General features: G+C 35.0%; 1 protein-coding gene across 3 annotated transcripts in view; it reads right to left on the bottom strand.

Annotated features, from left to right (window-relative positions):
• Positions 1 to 23,080, bottom strand: part of SLF1 (SMC5-SMC6 complex localization factor 1) — a 115,716-nt gene that overhangs the window by 56,939 nt on the left and 35,697 nt on the right. For 2 of the 3 annotated variants that reach the window (XM_056820814.1, XM_001365334.5), the window contains exons 2-9: positions 19,226 to 19,339; positions 18,974 to 19,049; positions 16,631 to 16,874; positions 15,938 to 16,103; positions 11,676 to 11,825; positions 5,751 to 5,804; positions 3,734 to 3,892; positions 1,521 to 1,684 (exon numbers count right to left, since the gene is read on the bottom strand). In XM_056820814.1, coding sequence (XP_056676792.1) covers positions 1,521 to 1,684; positions 3,734 to 3,892; positions 5,751 to 5,804; positions 11,676 to 11,825; positions 15,938 to 16,103; positions 16,631 to 16,874; positions 18,974 to 19,049; positions 19,226 to 19,339 — 1,127 coding nt within the window. The remainder of the gene's footprint in view (positions 1 to 1,520; positions 1,685 to 3,733; positions 3,893 to 5,750; positions 5,805 to 11,675; positions 11,826 to 15,937; positions 16,104 to 16,630; positions 16,875 to 18,973; positions 19,050 to 19,225; positions 19,340 to 23,080) is intronic. The other variant, XM_016431568.2, reaches the window with a different exon arrangement.

Genomic DNA, 23,080 nt, shown 5'->3' with positions numbered 1-23,080 from the left:
GGCAATCCATGAGCTCCCTTTAGCCCCTGCTCCAGCCCTCCTCTTTTTCAGTCAGACTGGGCTAATGAAGTCTCCCTGTCTTGTATTTGCAAAGTGGATCTTTTCATATGCCAGATGTTTAGGCTAAACTGGGAGTATTCAATTTGGAGAAAGAAGGCTTACAGGGACTGTGATAACTGTCTTTAAATATCAGAAGGTTTTTCATGGAAGGAACATTTAATTTGTTCTGCCTATTCCAAAACTAGATGTGATGAGTTTAGAAACTGCAGAAAAGATTATCTTACCACAACTTAAGTAAAAATTCCTAACAATTAAAGTGTTTCAGGACATAGTAGATTTCCTTCCTTTGTGATCTTAAATAAAGGATGACTCATTGGGAATACTGAAGTGGAGATTCCTGGTTTGGGGTGGGCTGGACTAGATAGACTCTGAGTTTCCTTCCAATTCTTTAATCTTGTGATTCTGTAATATATGAAAGAGCTGGAGAGACTACAGTGCTAAATTCTGTGAAAAAAGACTTTAAGTATTATAGTAGTTCAAAGACAGAGGAGAATTAATGAGGGCCAGAGTGATCAAAGATGACTTAAACAAGGAAGTGGCTTCAAACTGGACCAGGTGAGATCTGGGGACAAATGGGACAGGGAACATAGGGCATAATTATGAAGAGTCTTGAAAGCCAGGCAGAGAAGTTTGGACTTCAGGGTAGTTAAAATTGGAAAACTACTCTAATTCCCCAACAATGTGACAAAAACAGCATCTGGCCAGGATACGCTAGCAGTGGGGAAAGAGATGAGATTTGGGGTAACAAGTTAGGAGGCTTGTAATCTAAGTATGAGGTGACAGAGGTATGGAGACACAAAGTGACATAAGGGATAGAAGAATGTGGGAGGCCCTAAAAGTTACTGATAGGAGAATTCTAGAATTTGTATTACAGAATACTAGAGAGGGAAGAGTCAAAGATAAATTTAAGATTTTTTGCTAGGGAAACTGAAAGAATGGAGATAAAAACAGTAAAGTTATTTAGTATGATAAAGGAAATTACTTCTGTAAAAAGCCTACTGCTACAAATATAAATTCACTGCTTTCCTGATTTTTTAAAGTCCTACATTAGGACTCGATGCAGTATGGAAATGACCCTGGTTCTAGAAAACCATGCCAACTGGACTGCAAGCTGTCACATTTTACTAAAATGGAAAGGTTTCAAATGAAGGCCCAGTAGTTAACGATGTTAGCTTCTGTTTTAAAGAGAAACCTAGGCAAGTTCAGAAAAGTTCGTTACCAGGTTAGCAACAGTGTGGTGAATTTTTCAGTCACAGAAATTCTCTAAGGCTCTCTTTGAAGTCACAAACAGATTGCAATTTGAACTGGAGGTAAAGACTCATATTGTTGATATACATGATTTTCTTAATGCTGAAGTAGTTTCCTAATAAGAAAATTATTCTTCTAAAGCACTATTTATAACAACATACTCCATATTTATAATGGTCTAAATTTAAATTAATAATCTTAAATTCCTTTACCTGATCAGTACTTCTACAAAAGACCATATTCCTTTCATACAATTTGGACATTGAAAAAATTCTAGATAATAACTCAACATAGTAGGAGACTTCCAAGGAGGATGAAGATGCAGAAGAACTGACAAAACACGGAAGTATCGATCAATCAAGGCCATTGTATTCCCCTGTTATAAAATGAAATGAAACAGTATATTATTAATAGCTTTGAGGGCATGCATTATTTTACTCTTCTAGTCCTGTCTAGCAAATGCATACTCTTAAAAAATAGATATCTCTCAGTAGAATGAGTGGGAGGTAGAGGGAAGGAAAGAATTTAGACTGAAATTAAGATTTAAATTTTTTTAAAAAAAAAAAGAATAGATATTAGCATTACAAATAAAATTATACAAAGATTCAGTTGTTAAGTGGTCTACAACAGAGGTGTCAAACTCAGCAGCAAAGAAGTTCTCTGAATCAGATGAAAATGTAATTGAGAAATGGTTAATAAAATAAAAAAAATACAATCGTGCAAAGATAATGTTAATGTGTGGTTTTCTACACTAATATATGGCCTAGAAGGATCTATATTTTATTTGAGTCTAACACTATTGGTCAAAAATAATCAGGGAGTGGGATCATACACTTATTTTCTCTCATTTCATACTTCTAAGCAATGAATACAGATTATATGAAAGAATGCTATTTACTCTGTGTAAAACTACAGAAACTGACTTCCTGAATTTACCCAAAGGTCTGGAAGAATTTGTTACTTAGGTATATTTGTTTTTTCCCCCCCACTTTAGTGATACTCACAAATTTAGCTTCATTTTAAGAGAGCAATTAAAAAAAATATGCTTGTCATTTCATGAAAATTTTTTTTCATAATGAACAAATAATAGGTCCAGATTTTTTCAACCCCCTCCCTCAAATGCAACCCAATGACCATTTTAAAAGTTTGGGGTTTTTTTTCCCCCTTATGAGATGAAACAAAATATGATGAGTATGCTGGAATGGTAGTTTACTGATTGGAATTCTAGTTGACTTAAGAGATCTCGATGGGGTTACACCAAAAGGCAAAGAAAGTAAAAAGAAATGAATTCTGAGTTAGTGAATGGAAACTAGACTTCAGTTCAGGATTCATAAAACAATACTAAAAATGATGAGTACTTGTCATCAGTACCAGGAAAATAGGTTTTAACCTTCTTTGCTTTATGATCTTTTTAAGGTTTTAAATATATTTTTTCTCCAATTACATGTAAAAAACAAATTTTAACATTTGTTTATTAAAATTCTGAGTTCCTAATTCTCTCCTTCCTCTCTCACTGAGAAGGCAAGCAATTTATGAATGTTAATCATATTGTGAAAGAAAATAAAGACAAAAAAGGAAAAAAGAAAGGAAAAAAGAGCATGCTTAGATTTGCATTCATAGTCCATGAATTCTTTCTCTGGAAGCAGATGGAATTTTTATCATGAGTCCTTTGGAACTATCTTGGATCATTTTATTGCTGAGAATAACTAAGTCACATTTGAACATCATATAATATTACTGTTACTGTGTATAATGTTCTGGTTCTGCTCACTTCACTTTGCATCATCAGTTCATGTTCCAGGTTTTTCTGAAACCATCCTGCTTATTATTTCTTCTAGCACAAATGAATTCCATCTCAATCATATACTATAATTTGTTTAGCCATTCCCCAACTGATGGGCATCCTCTTAATTTCCAATTCTTTGCCAACACAAAAAAGAGCTTCTATAAATATTTTTTCCTTTTTTTTAAATAAAAATCTCTTTGGGGGACAGCTGGGTGGCTCAGGGAATTGATAGGCAGGTCCAGAGATGGGAGGTACTGGGTTCAAGTCTGGCTTCTGACACTTCCTAGCTGTGTGACCCTGGACAATTCACTTACTCCCCCATTGTCTACTTCTTACCACTTTTCACCTTGGAGCTTGGCTCAATACACAGTATTGATTCTAAGATGGAAGGTAATGGTTTTAAAAGACACACAGTTGTATAGCCCTTTGGGCATAGTTTCAAATTGCTCTTCAGAATGGTTGGTTCAATTCACGACTCCACCAACATTGTATTAATGTCCCAATTTTCTCACATCCCCTCTAATGTTGATCATTTTCATTTTTGTCCTATTTGTCTATCTGATGATCGGTATGAGGTGATGTACCTCAGAGCTCTTCTAATTTGCATGCTTTAACATGTTTAAGTACCTGCTTTCTTACCTGTAGCATGCTCCTTAGAAAAACATGAAGTAGACATACTGGAGGAATGTAGTGTGGCTGGAGTAAAACTAGTTCCTCAAGCGCTTCTGTAAAGAACTGCCCTTCAATGAGAATTTCAATTGTATTAAATATACTTCTGGGAAGTTCAGTGTTTTTGACCTGAGATAACATGGTTAAAGAAAGAAAAAAAAGAGAGAAATAAAGATTCATAGAATCCCCGGTAATACCAGGTTAAAAGACTATCTGAAGTCACCTATGCTGAAAGTCCAAGTCTGCTAAAGTGATTTCAGTTTGCACACAGGCACACTGGCACACACATAGGATGAGACACACACAGTCTCATCCTAAGGTAATACAAATTCGTGTATTCAAATCAACTGTAAAAAGAGTAAAAAACAGAAGATAAAAAAGCTCATTATCTTATTAATAATAAATTCATTTTAAAACAAATTCTGCCTTTGTTGAGGAAGAAAGCTAAATAGTGATTGCTGCTAGAGTTCTTAAGACTAAGTTCTGTCATTAGTAGTTTCAGTTTGTCCAAAGATGACAATGAATAGCCATTGAAAAATGCTATAGCTATAGGGCAAACAGATAAAGGAAAATTGAGTCTGTTCAAATGCAATAATACTGAATTTTTGTGGTGCAGTGCATAAAATAATGTCCATTGTTTCTCACTACTAATAAGCAGATTATACATTATACTTATTTTCAAAATAAATATTAATGCAAAGAAGGCCTGGGGGAAAGTTTTGTTTAGTCCCAGTTATTTAGGCAGTCTGAAATCTTGATGTTGCAAAAATAAGTCTTTCTTTTTATTTATTTTTTTTGGGGGTGGGAATGGGTGAGAAAGAGGTTCAAGTGTCAAATCATCACATAATAATGCTTATAATTCTAAGCATTTATAAAGTTAAAAAAATTAATATTTAAGTAATTTTACTTTTCACTTGTCTACTTACTGACAAAAGTACAAATGCCCTATAATTTAAATAGAAAAGGAAAGCAACCCCTTCCCTAAAAGGAAAAACAAACACCTTGATAATAATAATTAATAATACCTACCATTTACATAGTACCTACTATGAAACAGGAACTATGCTAAGTGCTTTAAAAAATACAGTATCATGTGATTCTCACAACAATCCTGGGAGGTAGGTGCTTTCATAATACCAGGATAGTTTAGATTCAGAAACAGAGGCAAACAAAAGTTAAGTGACTAGCCCAGAGTCAGTCACACAGCTAGTAAGTGTCTAAGGCTGAATCTGAACACAGGTCTTCCTGACTCTAGACTCAAAACTCCATTTATTGTCCCTATGAGCCCCCTCAAAAAACTTAAAAAAAAAAAAACAGGGGGAAAAAGCTCCAAGATGTTAACAATTAAAAATAGCAATAATACTTTCTATCTATATAGTGCTTTACTTTTAACAAGTGTTCTCATATTTAGCCTTTTAGGGTGAGAACAGGGTGGTGGTGGAGAGTAAACAATGTTCCACTTAAGCATGAGAAGTGTGATGTTTGAATCCTGTCTTCTACTACTTGTATGACCACGGACATAAGAGTCTCAGGTTCTTGCTCAGAAAAATGAGGATAATAATACCTATAGTGCTTATAAAATGGGGCAATTGTGAGGATCAAATAAGATAATGTTCAGAAAATGCTATATTAACAGCCTCTTTATTTTCTTTGTTTCATGAAGGATTGGACCCTTGGAGGGAATATATACATTGATGAGATTATATATCTGCTGAAATTTCTGCAGACATAAATTTCTGCTGAAATGTCTGCAGTATTAATAGTAAAATCTTATTTTTCTAATACTAGAGCAGTGGTTGCTATAATTATCAAAATGAATTTTAAACAAATCGTATTCAAATTCCATAAGCCTTGTTGGAACTTTTTTCTTCTTTTCAAAGTTTCCGTAAATGTATTTAAAATATGACAGCCAGCTCTGCTGACAAAGACAACATACTTCAATTAAGAGATGGATCTATGAGAGAGAAAAAGAACCTCATGGACTTACCTCTATACTGCACCCTGCAATTTTAGTTAATTCGATGCAACTGTATTTCATAGCCTACAAAACATTAACACAACAATCAGAATAGTGTTTAAAAATCTGTATTACAAATTTTTTAAAATGAATAAATGCTAGTTTAAAGGGAGATAATATATGTTTGAATGAAAATCCTAATTTGAAGTGGCAATTCTGACATGCTGGGGGATGTAAGGAAAAGTAAGCTTCTGGTCATAACTACAATAGTATTAAAAATACCAATGCAGCTTAAAAATTGCATACATTTCTCCAAAGTTATAAAATATCATCTGCATTTTCTTATGTCACTGAGTCAATGTTCAATCATTTGTATGATTTCATGACCTCCCATTTCCTTCTTTTAAGAGTTAATTCAAATTATGCAAACTAATTGGAGATATGTTGGCATGTAAGGAAATGCAAATTATTACTTAACTTCTCAAATTGCAGTTAGTTCTAAAGATCTATGCTGCTGAAAGGACCTTCAAGATTCTAGACTGAGGATTTTAAAGTTTCTTAATATTACATTCAACTTCAAGGTCAAAAGTCATCTAGTGTCTTTTTTTTTTTTGATGCTATCTCATGAATATATATACTAGATGCAAAATGGTATGGTGGGAGGGGGAGAGCACTCAGTTTGAAGTAGGCCTTTGAACAAATTCTGTTTCTGCAATTTACTACTTGGGACTTTAGCCAAGTCACTTGGGCTCCCCAGGCCTCAGTTTCCTCATCTATAAATGAAGGTGCTCGACTAGATGACCTCTGAGTTATATTCCAGCTCTAAATCTAAAATTCATCATTTTACAGGAAAGGAGGGGAAAGGAAAAACATTAGCCCTTTCCAAGAAGTGATTGCAATCTTGTCATTTTTTCTATTTTGTCTTAAAATGGTCTCTAAGTATGAAACTTTACACATAGCAGGTGCTTTAATATTACTTCTATTCTGTTCATGTTTGTAAAATTATATTCATAATTTTTTATTTTTCTAGATCAATAAGATAATTGCTTTTAGTTTGCTCACCATAATACAAAGATATTATGTAAATAGTTCCTATTATTATGAAAAGCTACCTCAATAACCTAGATTTGAATTTGGGCCTACAAAGTCAGAAAGAAGTGAAAAGCCTCTGTAATTTAGCCATAAGAGTAGTATCTATAATCATTCCAGCTAAAAGTGACCAAGGACACTTGTAATGATTGAAACTTGGAGAGCCAAGGCTATTACAAAACTTCTTCAAAATAATAAAGGTAGCTAACATTTATATTCAGCACTTTAAGGTTGGCAAAGCCCTGTATAAATGTGATCTTATTTGATCCCCATTGTGATGTTTTATCATTTTACAATTATTATTAATAATATTATTCTTATTTATTTCATGTCATCATTTTCATTTTACAGATGAAGAAATTGAATCTGAAAGCAATAAAGTGACTTGTCAGGGTCACATGAATAGTAAGGATTTGAGGGAAGATCCCTAATTCCTGATTCTTTTTTATTCCAACTCCAGAACTCTATTAAGCCATTTCCTATCTAACCCAAGTGTGCTGTAGACTACAATTCTAAGATAACACCAGCGTGACAAAGGGAGCATGGCATTCCTTTTCTTTTCTCCTGCCTATGTAACTATTTTCCCCTTTACGTAGCTTAGACAACAAAGTTTACAGTACTGAGGTTGTACTAAAAGATTAATTAATATACAAAACTATGCAAATGTTCAAAGTCATTTGAGTTACTTCCTTTTAATTTTTATGAAGTTCTCTTGGGAAATTAAACTATCAACCTCTCCAGAATTTCAAAAATTGTACTTAGGAACAATATGAAAGTATTTATCACATTATAAAGTGTACTTAAATGTAATGCATCTTCAAGGCAATGAAGGTAAACTTTACAAAGGACATCACCAATGAGTGAAGAATAGAGAGGGGCTGACACAAGCTGTTATATAGAGAACTTAAATTAGATAAAAGAAAGTTCATCTTAAAGAATGGAGGCTAGTTAAACCTAAAGTGAACAATGAAAGGAGGCTATTGGATCTTGTTTGTATGGATGTTTGTAAAAATGATAACCTGTGTCAGATGTCACAATGGTCCTGCCTAATGGGAGAACATTGATGAGTTTTGGCAATCTAAGGCTGAGATGGGCCCTGATGGACATTGTCTTCCTGATTAGAACAAAATGCCATTGGGAATCATCATTTAAATTATTGCTTCAAGGTCACTGAAATTATAAATTTTCAGGACTTCTGAGCAAGAGGGAAAGCAAGAGAGAGAGCGAGAGAGCCAGAGAGAGAGAGAGAGAGAGAGAGAGAGAGGCTCCACAGTCTGAGGTCCCAGAAACAGTGGGCATCGATGCCTAGGTTTGCTCAGGTTTTATAGGGATCCAACACAATGCTCTCTACTGGAAAGTAGAGATCCTCTGTATCCTCCTCCTTCTATCTTCCTTCCTGTCCTTAGGTTTGCATTTTTTTAGTTTAGTCAGGGATTTAGGCCTGTCCAAGGATTTATCAGATTCAGGAAACACTTTTTGAAACATTACTCGGGCCATAGCCAACATTTCTTGGGACATGTAATCAAGATTATAACTTGTAAATTTTGAGATGTCTCTCACATGAATTAGGTCATCCCTAAACTTCTTCCCAAGGGAATAGAAGGGGGGGGGTAGTGTCTTAGCCACATTTGAAAAAGAGTATATTAAAAGCCTATATTAATATATGTGTATAAAGCTGCTTGGGGAGGGGGTTTCTTCTACTCTTCACAAGAAGAGATTGATATCTCCTAGTCGAGGGCACCTAACTTTACTATTTCTCTATAAGAAATTGCCAATCTATGATTACTAATATTAATCAATGCATATTGGGGAATATTATAAGGAAATGCAAAGGCAGAAGCAGGAGACACTGCAAAGCAGAAGCAGGAAGATTCCAGAATTCTGGAGAGGTGACAGGGCTGTTGCTTCTTCCAACAGTCAGGGAAGGAGGAGGTTGAGTTTTGCCTAGTCTTCTAGGGTGGACTTAGTGAACTAGATATTCTCTCCCCTGTGGCTTCCTTGTGATCCATCTATCACCTGCCTGTTCCTGTGGATCCTGTTGATGCTGAGAGATATTTCAACAGAGTTGTTGAAGACACCAAAAAACCATCTGTCAGTGAGACAATCTCTTTGAGCTCTGGTCCAGCATACCTTCCTACCCAACTACCTCCATCATCATCCAATGAGGGAATTTGAGGTAGAGAAGTGAAGCTTATTGTAGGAACTGGGACTTTTAGGTAGAGAAATAATTGATACATGTAAATATCATCTCTCTACAATTACTAACAAGATAGATCATCACAATTCCCTTCTCTCCCTTCCCTTATCTTAAACTATTATTTCAGTATATTATTTCAGGAATAATGCATAAATTTCATCCCACACACTGTGAATGAAGAGTTTTGTATTTTGACCAAGAAAAGCCAACACAGTGTCCTAAAAGTCTTGGGGCAGTCTTAAAGCATTAGTGAATGCTTAAGAAATTATTTAAAGCATTAATAAATATGCTTAAAATTGTACCAACACTTTGAGATACTCCATAAAACTCAAAGGGAGATTAAAGTCAATTTTTCCATGTGGCACAAAAACTAGAATACATTTTAATTGGAAAATAAGATACTGTAGTATTTGCAGCCACATAAAAGTTCTTACAATTAATTCCTCACATAACTACCTATAAATGAAAATGTTTCTTACTTTAAGAAAATGTGGGTATTTGGTAATCAATTGCCATTATGTGGCATAGATTTTGCTTCAAAAGGGTCACATTTTACAAAGGATATATTTAACTTAAAGATCCAGTTCAGGCCAGCCACACACCTCTCTGAATAAGTACTGTGTTGATTGGAAAACCCATCAATCAAATCTGTATACTCTTGCCTAAATGGTAGGTATATATACACACGTGCATGAATAATATATGTGTGTATGTATATATGCATATATTCTATTTTGAAGGTGAAATCTAGTAACAGCTAGTTGAAAAACAAGTAAAATCCATGAAGTCCTAGAAATATTATACTACTTCTAATACCTGATTTGCTGTTGTAGATATTCCTGCCAGGAACACATCCTACCATCATTCTATGACTTCGAAGATGGTCTTTGAGAATCCTGGTAGCTAAACAAAATGTATCATGTTGTACCTAATCTGATGATGAGGCTCACTAAATGGGGCTGGGATGTTTCTTAAACCTTCAATATCTGTTCCAGCTTAAGAAGACATACCAGAGTTTGTGTTTCATGTCAGAGGGAACCTAGTGCTATACCCATGTTATAATATGGAGGGGGACATAAGAGTCAAAAGATGCATTAGAAATTTAGCAGTAAAAATATGTATAATGGTTTAGAAATATTTATAGAAATCTATTTGTTATCTTAATTTTTAAAATTAAGGCATTCTGGGATAATCAAACTGGCCCCAGAGTCGGGGATGAAGTCTCACCTCTGACACTTATTGGTTGGATAACCAGAGGCCATTCATATAACCTCACTAAAACTCAGTACAGAGGAGGTGTCAATCTGCATTGGCTGTGGGAGTTTTCTCACTAGGAGTTTCCTATGTTAATAAAATAAAAGGCTGGATCAAAAAAAACCAAAAAACTCAGAAATTACAATGGCATAATGGATAGGAGGCTCGCCTTGGTGTCTAGAAGTGAGCTTAAATCCTGCCTCTGAACACATAATGGCTTTGTGACGTCTATTAACCTCTCAGTGTACCAGATAACTCTCTAATGAGATATGTGATAGATGAGTTGATGATCGACATCTGGAGAGCCTTTCCACACTAGGAGTTGTCCAGATAATAAAACTGTATGACCGAACCAAAAAAAACAACATAAATAAACCACCTCTTCTTGGCGCCTAAATTCAAGTTGATATTCCCCAAATAGGGTGAAATCTCTCTTTGAATTGGCATCTACTTTATCTATGCATTATGGAGATATCACTCACAAAGTCTCTGATACCTTATTAACTCAGGGCTCAAAGGATGATGATGGTAAACTATAAGCTCCAGCATTTCTCCCATGCACAACAGGCTGTAAGTTTGGCCAGTGAAGTCTAGTGAATGTACCACCCAGAAAGTTGTGTCAATTCTCAAAACTGTGTGTCAGTTCTCAAAACTAGTTGGCTAAATGGGGGTGGGAGGGAACAAGCATTTTTCCCCCCAAACCCTCTCTTACCTTCCATTTTAGAGTCAATACTGTGTATTGGTCCCAAGGCAGAAGAGTAAGGGCTAGGCTGTAGGGTTCAGTGACTTGCCAGCTAAGAAGTTTCTGAGGCCAGACTGGAACCCCAGGACACCCCCATCTCTAGGCCTGGCTCCCTATTTACTGCGCCACCTAGCTGCTTCTGGGTGCCTAATGTGTCAGGCACTGTGCTAAATGCTTTCCAAATACTGTCTTATTCGATCCTCACAATGACCCTGAGAAATGGGTTATCCTCCTTTTACAGTGACAAAAAGAGGTTAAGTGAGTTGCCCAGGAACACACAGCTAACGTGTCTGAGGCTGCTTTGAACTTGGCTTCCTGACTCTAGGCCCAGCATCTGATCACCTCACTGCCTGTACTAACCTCTAAAGCCACAAAGGCACACTGGAATAGGGAAGGAATCTGTGTTGGCCAGGGGAATGCCTGACCCAGTATTACCACAGATTCTTGAAGTATTACAAGTGACATATTCAGCAAATGTGCAGAGACACAGTATGTTTCACTACAGTGAATTATCTTAAAAGGAGAAATTTTTACAAATGTAAAAAAATATTAAAGAACTCACAAAAAAGTAACAAATCTTATAAGATATAAGTCATATTTTGGCCACATTAGGGCAGAACTAGAAACATCTAATTTAAGGGAATTGTGAGACTATTCTTCATTTGTTCCTTACTTCCACTCTACATATGTGCTTTCTTAATGCCTTTTTCAGGTCAGCAATTTCACGGTCAGTCTTGGAATCAGTGGCTTTTCGTTCTTGTTGAACATGTTCAGTAAAAAGAGAAGTCCGTTGAACAGCTCCATCATCATTCTGAAATTGTCTCTACAAGCATGCAAAAGAAAGATTATCTCAGCATTAATGATGGGCTATTTCTAGTGTTCCCTTCACATACCCAGGACATAGAGTATCTTCTTGTGAGGCAGGCATAAGCAGGCCGCAAAGCTCTTTGCCTGGTGCTGACAACAGCCCAAGTCTGTGTGACAAGGATGAGCCAGGTAAAATATGGAAGGTCTAGTGAATGATATGTTCCCAATTGATATGGGTAGGTAGGTAGCTTAGATATTGATACATAAGACAATTTTTTTCACATGGGCCTTTTTGCAAATACATCTTCTGAGCTTTGTAATGTGAGGTGATCAAATATACCATGAATTTGTTATTGCCTTTGGATGCATAATAACACCAATTCTACCATCTTCTTCATTGATTCACCAAAGAAAACCCAACATTCCATTTATTTTGTAGCTTCCTTTCATCTTCTTCTTTTGTTGATATCAAGAACATTAAACTTAGTAAGCCCCAGTTACTCCAGTAAAACAAGGATCTCACAATGAGAGCATCTACAGTCTAAATGCTATGATTCTTTACACCCTCTTTTCACTGTTCTGTCACCCTGACATGATCACTATACAAACAGGCTGTACAAGACAGATTCTTTGGTACGTTTCTTCTTTCCACACAAGGCCAAGGTCAAAGTGTCTGTGTCATTCTACTTCATATTTGGCTAGCTTAGTACTCAGGAAGCAGATTCAGTTGGCTGTTGGGATTTGAATTTTTACAACCGAATAGAATCTGTCAAAGCATGGCACTCTGCTGGCACAGCCTAGGAGAATCTAGGACCACTTTCTGTGGAAGTAGTAAAAATAACTACCTCCTACAGGATAATGGAGAGGTAGGTGCACATGGGTAGGACACAAAAGAGCTGCAAAAGATAATAAGGAACTATAAATGAGTCCTGATGACTTGGAGCATCACAAGAAGCAAAACCCCAACATACAGTCATGGGAAGGTATAGGCAAGTCAGGATCTGTATAACCAGAAGCCATGTCCACATTATTGATTCCACAGATTTATCTGAGGTTGTCTTTATTCTCTAAGATATCAATACAGTACCTAAAGAATAGCTTTCAGCAGAACACAAGATTTTATTGATTTATACACATTTATAGTAATCTAGTTGTTTTTTTTTTTGGTTGCTATTTTCTGGCCCTTCACAATAGGAAATACTTGAAAGAAGGAACTATATCAAAATTTTTTCTCTAGTTCAGTTATATTAACCAGTGGTTGTCCAAAAAATAAAAAAAAATTCAGTAAAAGGAGTTCAATTATTCAGGGGTATAGAAGGTTATAGTAATTCAAGCAAATTATCAATTCTGGCCTCTGGAACAAATAATTCCACCTAATTTCTTGTCTTGGACAAGATGCAATTATATGTAGTTCTATTTAATAATAAAGTCTATGTAATTATATAGTATACCTTATCTAAAATTTGGAATATTCCTTAGTGTCTAAAATTGTTTTTTGCATATGGTCAGTGATTAATGTTAAGATGAGTTGAATTTCTATAGCTGTCAGAATAACTGTCCTCATATTTAGCCTCAACCAACCAACCAACCAACCTACCTATTCTATCTGTCCATCTCCATCTTCGGATTCCCTCTTTCCATCTCTCTCTCTCTCTCTCTCTCTCTCTCTCTCTCTCTCTCTCTCTCTCTCTCTCTCTCTCTCTCTCTCTCTCTCTCTCTCTCTCTCTCTCTCTCTCTCTCTCTCTCTCTCTCTCTCTCTCTCTCTCTCTCTCTCTCTCTCTCTCTCTCTCTCTCTCTCTCTCTCTCTCTCCTCAGAAATATTTCACATTATACTGTTATATCTTTTACAGTGCAATGTTGCCTAAGACTTCAGTGATGTAATTTAAAAATTAAACACTTCTTTGATTTGTCTAGAAATACAGCATAAAGAATACTACTCTGAGACCTACTGTAAAAAAGGAATGTTATTAAAAAAGGCACTTTTGTTTATTTATATATTATACATTCTTCAAATGGGGCTTAGCAAGAAATAACTTTTTAAAAAATAAAGCAAGTTGAAATTGCTTTATTAACTTTCTTCTTAGGCTTTTTAAAAGGTAGCTCTATTAAGGAGAATTTGAATTACATCTGAGATTGGATGTCCAAAAGACATCTTAAAATTCAACATACTGCAAACTGAACTTTCTTCCTAATCCTGTTCCCTTTTCAAACTTCTCCATTACTGTCCAGGGCACTACCATCCTCCTCATTCTTCAGGCCCTGTCAGCCTGGATTCTTCACTATCTCTCACACTCCATATCTGAACTATTGCCAAAGCCTGCTGATTTTACCTTTATGACATCTCTACAACATGGCTTCATTATCTGTATGAAGTGTTATGACTTCGTCAGTTTATTAAAAAAAATAAACAGCAACATCAAATGAAAGTCTTTTCTGAATTATCTTTTCTTTTGAATTTCTATATTCCTGTTGCTCTTCAGTAGCACTGCTAATAAAAAATTAACTATTCAATGTAACAAATATTTGCTATACACTTAACTATTCTTTATTCTATATACATCTTAATGGGAACATCAAGTTGCTACCAAGAAAAGACCATAGATGAGGATGTGAGATTACAGTTGTTCCTGCAACAAAAGGAAAAGTCTGCAGTTCTTCCTGCTAACTGTCATACTCTTTCTCCTTCAAGGACCCACCTATAACTCATTTAGCCAGAAGTATTTTCTCTCTGGTGACAGATAATACTGCTCTTAAATTGAATAGAGATGTTACCACAAACTAATTTATTACTTTTCTACTTGAAGGGCAGGGAATGAAGAAAAGAAAATCCAACAGGAAAAATCAGTTGAGTTTCTTGTATTACTATCTGGTACACTAGCTTTTTTTGTTTTTTATTTTAGAGGGAGAGTGTTTTTGTTTTAAAGATATTAAAAATCATTTCTGAAGTATATTTTTAAGAACTATAATGCAATTGTGTTTAAAAAGCATTTATTCAGCTCCTAACATGTGCCTGACAGATACTATCCTAAGCAGGGAGACAAAAAGACAAAAAGAAAATCATCCTTGCCCTCAAGAAACCTCCTCAGGGGTGGGGAAGTAGGGAAAATAACAAATATACAGATGAACAAATGCAAAATAATCCCAGAAGGTAGAGAGGTAGCACAAATAATAAAGAAAATCAGGAAAGGACTATTTGCCTTAGGAAATGGTATCTGAGTGGAGTCTTGAGGGGATTTCCGGAAGCAAGAAGTGGGGTAAGAAAGAATTCTAGGCAGTGACAGTCTGGGCAAAAGCATGAAGAAGAGGAATGAATTGCCTGGTTTGGGAAATAATAAATAGGGCAATTGATCAGGAGTGAACAATCCAACCAAGAAGTGATTGTGAAATCAATCTGGAAAGATAGAGAGGAGTTACATTGGCCTTCAATGCAGAACAGGGGAATTTATATTTTATTCTAGAGGCAAAAGGGAGCCACTGAAACTTATTGAGTAAGGGAGTGACAGTCAGGCCAGTGCCTCAAGAATATCAATTTGTCAGTTGTAGTGTGGATGAGCAGTAAAGGGGAGAAAATGGAGAGGTAATGGAGACCAGTTGAAGTCTGGGTGGAAGCCAATGCCACGGAACATTATTGAATATTTGCTATTTGATACAATATGGAAAAAATGTGGAAAGAAGAACTGAAGACTCATTACTAAGAATGTAAATTCAGAGTGACTGGAAATAGAGGAGTTACTAGGAGTTGTAGGATTAGAAAGATGAGCTTTAGAGGCTTATGAGACAAGGGATCTTAGATGTCCATCAGGTATCTAATAATGAGAGAAAAGTGATCAAGAAAGAGGTAGGGACTAAATCAAAGCAAAAAAAAAATCAACCAAAACAAGTATGGTTGAAATTTGGGCTCAATGCCAGAAATAGCACATTTCACTGTCTCTTTACTTTAAGTTCTACAATAAAGTCACTATTGAATATAATGCAAGCAATTTAAAACTGCATTGACTTGAATTCACATATTTTTTTCCATAAAATGAATATTCATTTTACTTGATATTATATTATCATCTGAGTAAATTTGCACTTTATACAATAAAATATAAATATTTAATTCCATTTACTATTTGTTTTTCTTACCTCTAAAAAAAGGAAGTCTACGAGATGCTGTACTGGATAGTAGGGAGCTTCAAAGGTGTACTTGGCTTTTTCTGCACTTGAATTTGTATTCATGGTGATCACATGAGTAATTCCTTTTGGTGTATTATTTGGTAGAAAAACCTGGGCCTTTCCAGCACCTAAGACTCTTAAAAACAAAAGCACAAAGTTTAAATTTTTTTTAAAAAGGCAAAAAAAAAAGTCTAATCTGCCACTGTTATAATACAAAAATAAGATAATAGGAGAAAGGGCAATGAAATATTTGCCAAAATGCATAAACCATGAAAAGAATGCTACAGAAATGAATCAAAGCATTAAATCAGAATTAAATCAGTTATCAAGATTAAATCATTTTTCATAGGGTAACTCAATTAGTGCAATATATTAAATCACACCTAATTTTATTTTCACATGGTGTTGGTTCACCAAAAGGAACTAATTTTGAATAGAAAAGACACATTGTTAGAAAATTAAACAAAAATGATAAAAATAGAGTTAACTGAAGCAAGAATAGAAAAGGTACAGAATGGCTTGTCCATGAAGATTAAAAAATAAAATACTGTGGATCATCTGGCCAAATTAATTGGTATGGGGAAAAGAGAACTAAAATGTGTTTAACCACAGAAAAATTGTTTTCTCACTTATTACTCTAACTTTTAAGAAGTTGCATCCTACCTTGTAAGAGAATCTCTTCCTTTACTACCTTCTTTAACCAGGAGGACAACTTTCCATCTGTGGAAGGCCCCTGGAGCACCAGTGTTTGTCAGTTCTTTGCGCCATCTTTTAGGTGCAGATTGCATTTGAGGTGAATAATGGGAGTCTTTTTCAATTTTATATCCCCATTCATAAGTTGTTTCATCGAGCCATCTGCCACTTTCGGCACTATTAATTATGTAGTCCTTAGTTAGTACCCACTTTCCTAGAAAGCAAATGAACTGTCAGCCACAAAAGAATTTTGGTAGAGATAAATGGTAATCAACTGAAGATCAAAAATAAAATTAACATCAACCTTTTTCATGCAAATGCAACAGAACCTTAAGTAACATTTCCACCATTTTGTTGCACTGTTCATTTTTCAAAATATTAACAGTGGGAACACTTTAATATCATTAAACATTTTGTTTAAGCTTGTTGTAACAGAATTATAATTCTAGATTTTCACTAATAAAAGTTAAATTGAAGGCTTCAAAAACTAAAACAAAATGTAGTACTCATTAAGTATTCCTTACTTAGTATTTTAGTCCGAATTTCCATTTTACTCAACTATGTCATAATTTCTTGTATTATTATACTATTAATAACAATAAAACACATGTATCATGTCAGTGACTAATTTAAGAAATCATTAAACATTTTTAGACCATATTTTATAAAGAACAGATGCTCAGGTAAAAAGTAAGACATTTTATTTATATGTAACTTTAAAAATAAAGATTTTCTAATTTCTTCAGCAAAGTTCTCTTTGAATAAAAGCTGAATTTGATAAATAAGAAAATAATTTTTGTAATCAATGGACCATGGATAATCCTATGACATGCATGGTACAGAAAATCCAAGCTAACCCTCAAAAAGAACAAGTATCAACAGCAAAAATGGGGTGGAGGGAAAGGGATAGTGTGACTTGGTGCTTCTTTGAGTGTGTATATATATATATATATAATAAGAAATGTATAAGCTCATGTAACTAAAAACTTATGAACAAGCACTTTCATCCTAGGAATTTCATGATATCCAACCATGTCCAAATGCAACAAATATAATAGGATGAAATAAAAATTGTATTTAATGGTAACTGAATTTTAACAAAACAGGCTATAAATAACATGAATAAATATTTTAAAATTATCCATATTTATTATTATTATCCTTTGCTCAAAACTACTTCAAGAATTAAGTCTAGGTTAAAGAAATTTTTTAAAAAATTCATATATGAAGACACAATTCAATTACTCTAACCTTTGGAGCTGTGCAAAAAACACCAAAGAAATAACCAGTAGGAAAATGGCATAGGAAATGTGAAGGAAAGTATGAACATGGTGCTTGCCTGAGAATACTAAAAATAGGTTCTTTAGGCCACCAGCAACATCAGAGTACAGTTGAACAGACATCAATGGACAATGATAAAGTTTAAAAAAAAACCTCAAAAGCTCAGATAGTGTAACAACTCAAAAAATAAGTGGTATATGCAGAATAAAGTGACAAATTTGAAAGAAATGCTACAAACGTAGAATAACTGAAATATTAGAAATTATTATTAAAAAAACCTTAATAAACACAACACTTAAAGAAATAACTAGTGACAATTTTCCAGAGTACTCCTGTGCACAAGTGTGACAGAACCACTATCTGCTATGATTCTTGTTCCCCACTAACGGTTAAGTTAGATTTTCCCTGAAAGGATACAACAGTGTAGAAGAATCCCATGACTTGACTAGCTCAGGAGATTTAAAGTTCACGATGTACCTCCTTTGATGAAGCTTTTTGGTAGCATCTGGTATTACATGTGTGGTTATATGGGCACAAAGGGGATAAAAGGATCTACTCATACGTAACTGGTAGCTTTCAGACCCAGTGGATGGATGTCCCAAGACTGTATGGGTCACCATATCCACGCCTTCTGACTAGAGGTACTTCTCCATTGTAAAATTGAGATTTGAACTCTGGACTTCAATCCCCACAAGTCCTTGCTCCACTTCCCCAAAATGCTTTGTAATCTCACGGAATTCTGAGGTGGGCGAGATCGAGAAGGTACTTAAGCTGATTGCAAAGGCTTTTGAGCTCTCTGGCCTAGGCACGTTTTCCTTATCCTGTATTTTCTTTAATCCTTAATAAACCTCTAAAAAATATAATACTCTTTGCAGAGAGAAACTAATTTCTACCTGCCTCAGTCTCCCCTAAATTTTAACTGTTACACCATGAAAGTGGATTAATCATTTTTGGTGGTTAAAGTTCATGATAAACTATTTTTCTCTTTAGTATTTTCCTTTAACTTAAAAAAAAAAAAGTGTTTAAAGTTACCTGCTGCACAAGCTGCTAAGTATTTTTCGCTTTTACAAGCATGCTTTGCTATGAGATGTGTGCAATTTCTGTATTGCTAAAAAACAAAAATAAAAATATTAAGATTTATTTTTAAGCCTTCACACTTGATTATTTATGATGTTCTCTCTCTATATATATATCTCATTCTTAATGAAGTATATTTATTTTCCTACTTCTCGCTCTTCTCTTGAACTTTAATATTTTAAAAGTAAAAATACAGTTTCTTCTTACCTTATTCTTAATAAAAGTACAATCTAGTTTTAAGAGCAATTTGGTTACATCCTCTTTCTCTTTGCCTCTAAATCCTGTTATCTGGATTATGTGTTTCTGGGCAGATTCTTCCATCTATAGATATACACATAACAAGGATAATACATTTAGAAAAGTATCAAAAGGCATCACTGGCATTATTTTCATTTTTCCTACCTACATAAAAAGAAAAAATTAGTCAATACAGATTAATCCTCCACAACTACTTTATAATTACTTCTCACACATAAACTCCTTGAAGGCAGAGATTCTATATTTTTCTCTGTATTCTACAGGGTCCATAATGAGCACCTAATACATGCTTTCAGTGTAAAGCCACAATTCAAAAGGTTTTTTACTAAAACCTAACAAGAAGCGAATAAACATATTTCATTTATTTATTTATATATTCATCTTATAGTTTAAATAAAATTTCTAGGAAGGAGGTCAACAATACTATAAACCAGTGATGGTGAACCTTTTAGAGATTGGAGTGCTGGGCCTTGCTCCCATCCCACCCCCCAGATATTGAGCGCCATGTTGGGTAATCCGCCCCCCCCCTTACCCCATAAAGGAGAGGGAAGAAGCACTCACATTGGGCTGCTAGGTAAAAGGGCAGGTGAAGTGAGGAATGTCCTCAGAGCAGGTAAAGAAAAGGAGGGGAGTGGCCCAAGCACTCTGCTACCCTCCAGCTCTGCCACTTATAAGCCACCCACCTTATGCTCTGTGAACTTCCATTGGCTACTGGGCACCGGGGCAGGGTATGTGAAAAAATGTCATCAAGTGCAGTGGAGAGGGGGAAGAGACAGCTCTGCTGGAGTCCTTCTGCCTTTCTAGTAATGAACTTTGGGGGTGGGGAGTGGGGAAGAAGGGTGTCTGGGTGCCCACAGAGAGTGCTCTATGTGCCATCTTTGGCATTCATGCCACAGGTTCCCTATCACTGCTATAAACTTTACCTTCATGAAATACTAATGGATCTAGATTACTTAATTTTTGCTACAGTTCTTAGGAAAAAATGTAGGTGGTATCAAATATATGCATCTAAAATTTTTTTTTAAAACTCAGTATTATTAGTGTACACATGTATACATATAATTCACATATGCATAAAAATAAGTAAAGGTCCTATTCTCAACCCCTCAGTCATTTACTTCTTCTTTCAGTAAATTATAAGGGCTTCCACTGTTGATCTATGTGTGAAGAAAAATAGATACAAATATAGGCAATGCAAAACATTTTTTCAAGTGACAAGTTAAGTAATAACAAGAAAGGGTGATATATTTCCAACAGTGATAAAAAAGAATTTTCTTTCTGGGGGTTTGGTTAATTTTTCACTGCTAACCCCATTATTAATAGTGTCACCAGAGGTTTATATTAGAATTTAATTGGCACACACAGTAACACTTTAAAGACAATAAAATGAGTTTTTAAAATAATACCTGATCCTAATATATGTAGACAATGAAAGATGTTTCTTATAAATTTTAAAGATTTTAATTTATTTTTAAAAGTTGATTTAATAACATTTGATTTAGCAAATACTTCATTTCCGAATATCTACTTATTTCCACTTCTTTCCCAAGAACCAACTTTTCTAATAAAGAAAATAAAGAGAAAAAAGGTAGTTCAGGAAAATGAACTAGAATATCAACCATCTATATCTACACAAATATATATATATATATATATATATATACACACATAAACACATTTGTAGTTACATACACACATGTATATACCCATAGTTCTAAACTTATATAAAGAAGAGAGGGAAGAAAAATTCTCATATCTCTTTTCGGGGATCAATCTTTGTCAAAACAATTATTTTAAAACAAAACATCAAAGTAACTAAAGTTTATTTTAAGGTAAATAGTAAAGAAATGATGTTTAATGCTTGCTACCTGTCTAGTTATAGACAAGTGATGTAACCTTTTCTGGCTTCAGTTTCCATACCTGTAATATGATATGTATTTGGACTAGATGGCTTAAAGTTTATTTTAACTTTTTATTTAAGATCTTGCTAATTAAGTCATATAATTAGTTTGTTACTTTTTAAGCAAATAATCTCATTTTAAGGATGAGAGTAATCTATGATGAAAGTAACAAAGGGAAAAAAAGACTTTTGCAAGTGATATTCTACAGCAGACCATAGCTTTATCATCATATCCAATGGACTGAAAGATGAAGAGAATATAAAGATCTCATTATGTGTGTTTGTTAAATGAAAAAAAAATAATGCGATTAGGGGAAAAATAATTTGATTAGGCAAAACAATGACTTGAAAGATTATTTCCAAAACAAGCTATCTCCCATCCATATTTCAAAATAGTATGATATATCTTGAAAGACATGATAGAACTAAACTTGTTTGGGTAACCCTATGGATATTAATATAAGTGAGGCATAATGGAGGGAGACATATTCTTACTAAATGAATTTAAAAGTATCATAGAGGAGAGAGAATACAAAATTCAAGTGGAAGAAATTCCCTATATATGTGTGTATATATATACATACACACACACACACACACACACACACACACACACACACACACACACACACACACACACACACACACATATATATATATATATATATATATATATGGTAGAGAGGGAGGGAGAGAGACAGACAGGCAGAGGGAATGCATACTGGAACACTCTTACCCTCCCTTGGTCACCAGCAAGCAGATTTGGGGTTGGGCTTGGAGTCAGGAAGACCTGAGTCAAAATCCAGCCTCAGACACTTACTATCTGTGTGATCCTGAACAAGTCACCTAATCACAGCTTACCTCGGTTAAATAACTGTAAAAAGAGGCTAAGGGTTATAAGGATCAACTGAGATAAGGTTGGCAAAATCCAGAGGGCAGTGCCTGGCACATAATAGACAGGTACTAAATAAATGCTCTCTCTCTTTAAGCTATATTTTACAAAATAATGTTACACTAATACTTTATGCCAAAACCTTTGGATCAACAAAATAGAAAACCTTATCAGCACTTAAGCAGAGCTCTAGTCTGAAATCCTTTCTAACATCTTTTCTAGAGTCCAGTCCACCTTTAATACCAGGTCAACATTCAGGGAGGAAATCTTCCATAAGACTGGGAATGAACCAAGAAGAAAAGAGAAGCCCTTGATGCACCTACTTTAGAGCAGCCCTATTTCTCCTCCATGATTAGATTAGGGTAAGAGTAAAACTAAGAGAAAAAAATCTTTACTTCTATTGACAGAGATGTCTCTTGAGGGCAATTTAACGGTATCAAGGGTACTTGCTGGGCTACGAAGAGAAAAGAGGAGAGTAGGGGGCATGCCTCTTCTCAGATCACATTACCTTAAAAATCCTGAAAACTTCAAAACTCCCAAAACTAGCTCTGAAAACAACAGTAAAGAAAAGGCTGGAAGTTTGGGATAGTGTCCTTCCCCTGCCATGTGTCTTAAACAGAGGTCAACTGACATAAAGTTCAAAATCAAGAAACAGAGTAGGAAAATGTGCAAGCAACAACAACAAAAAGAGTACATAAAGAATCTACTATGGTGGCAGGGAAAATAAAGACACTGTGACAGAGGTTGGCACTAGGGGAAAAGTGCCAGGCTGAAGAGTATGTGCATCTGATCACCTCAATGGAGGAGGGGCCCCAGGAGGATGGAATCTTGAGGAGCAGAACGTTCCTTTCTGAAAAGCAGTTGGTCTCTCAGTTTGGAGAAACTGAAGAGGGAGGGCTGGATAAAACTTTCTCCTTAGGGTTACCCACCTTTTTCCTGTTTGTGACTGGAAATCTTTTCTCCAACATTTCCTAATTAAAAAGACTACTAAAGAAGAAACCTGAGAAAAGAC

This window comes from Monodelphis domestica, chromosome 3 (genome assembly GCF_027887165.1).
Source record: "Monodelphis domestica isolate mMonDom1 chromosome 3, mMonDom1.pri, whole genome shotgun sequence".
Classification (NCBI taxonomy): Eukaryota; Metazoa; Chordata; class Mammalia; order Didelphimorphia; family Didelphidae; genus Monodelphis; species Monodelphis domestica.
Note: the sequence above shows the minus strand (reverse complement) of the source record. Positions and strands in the feature narration are given on the sequence as shown.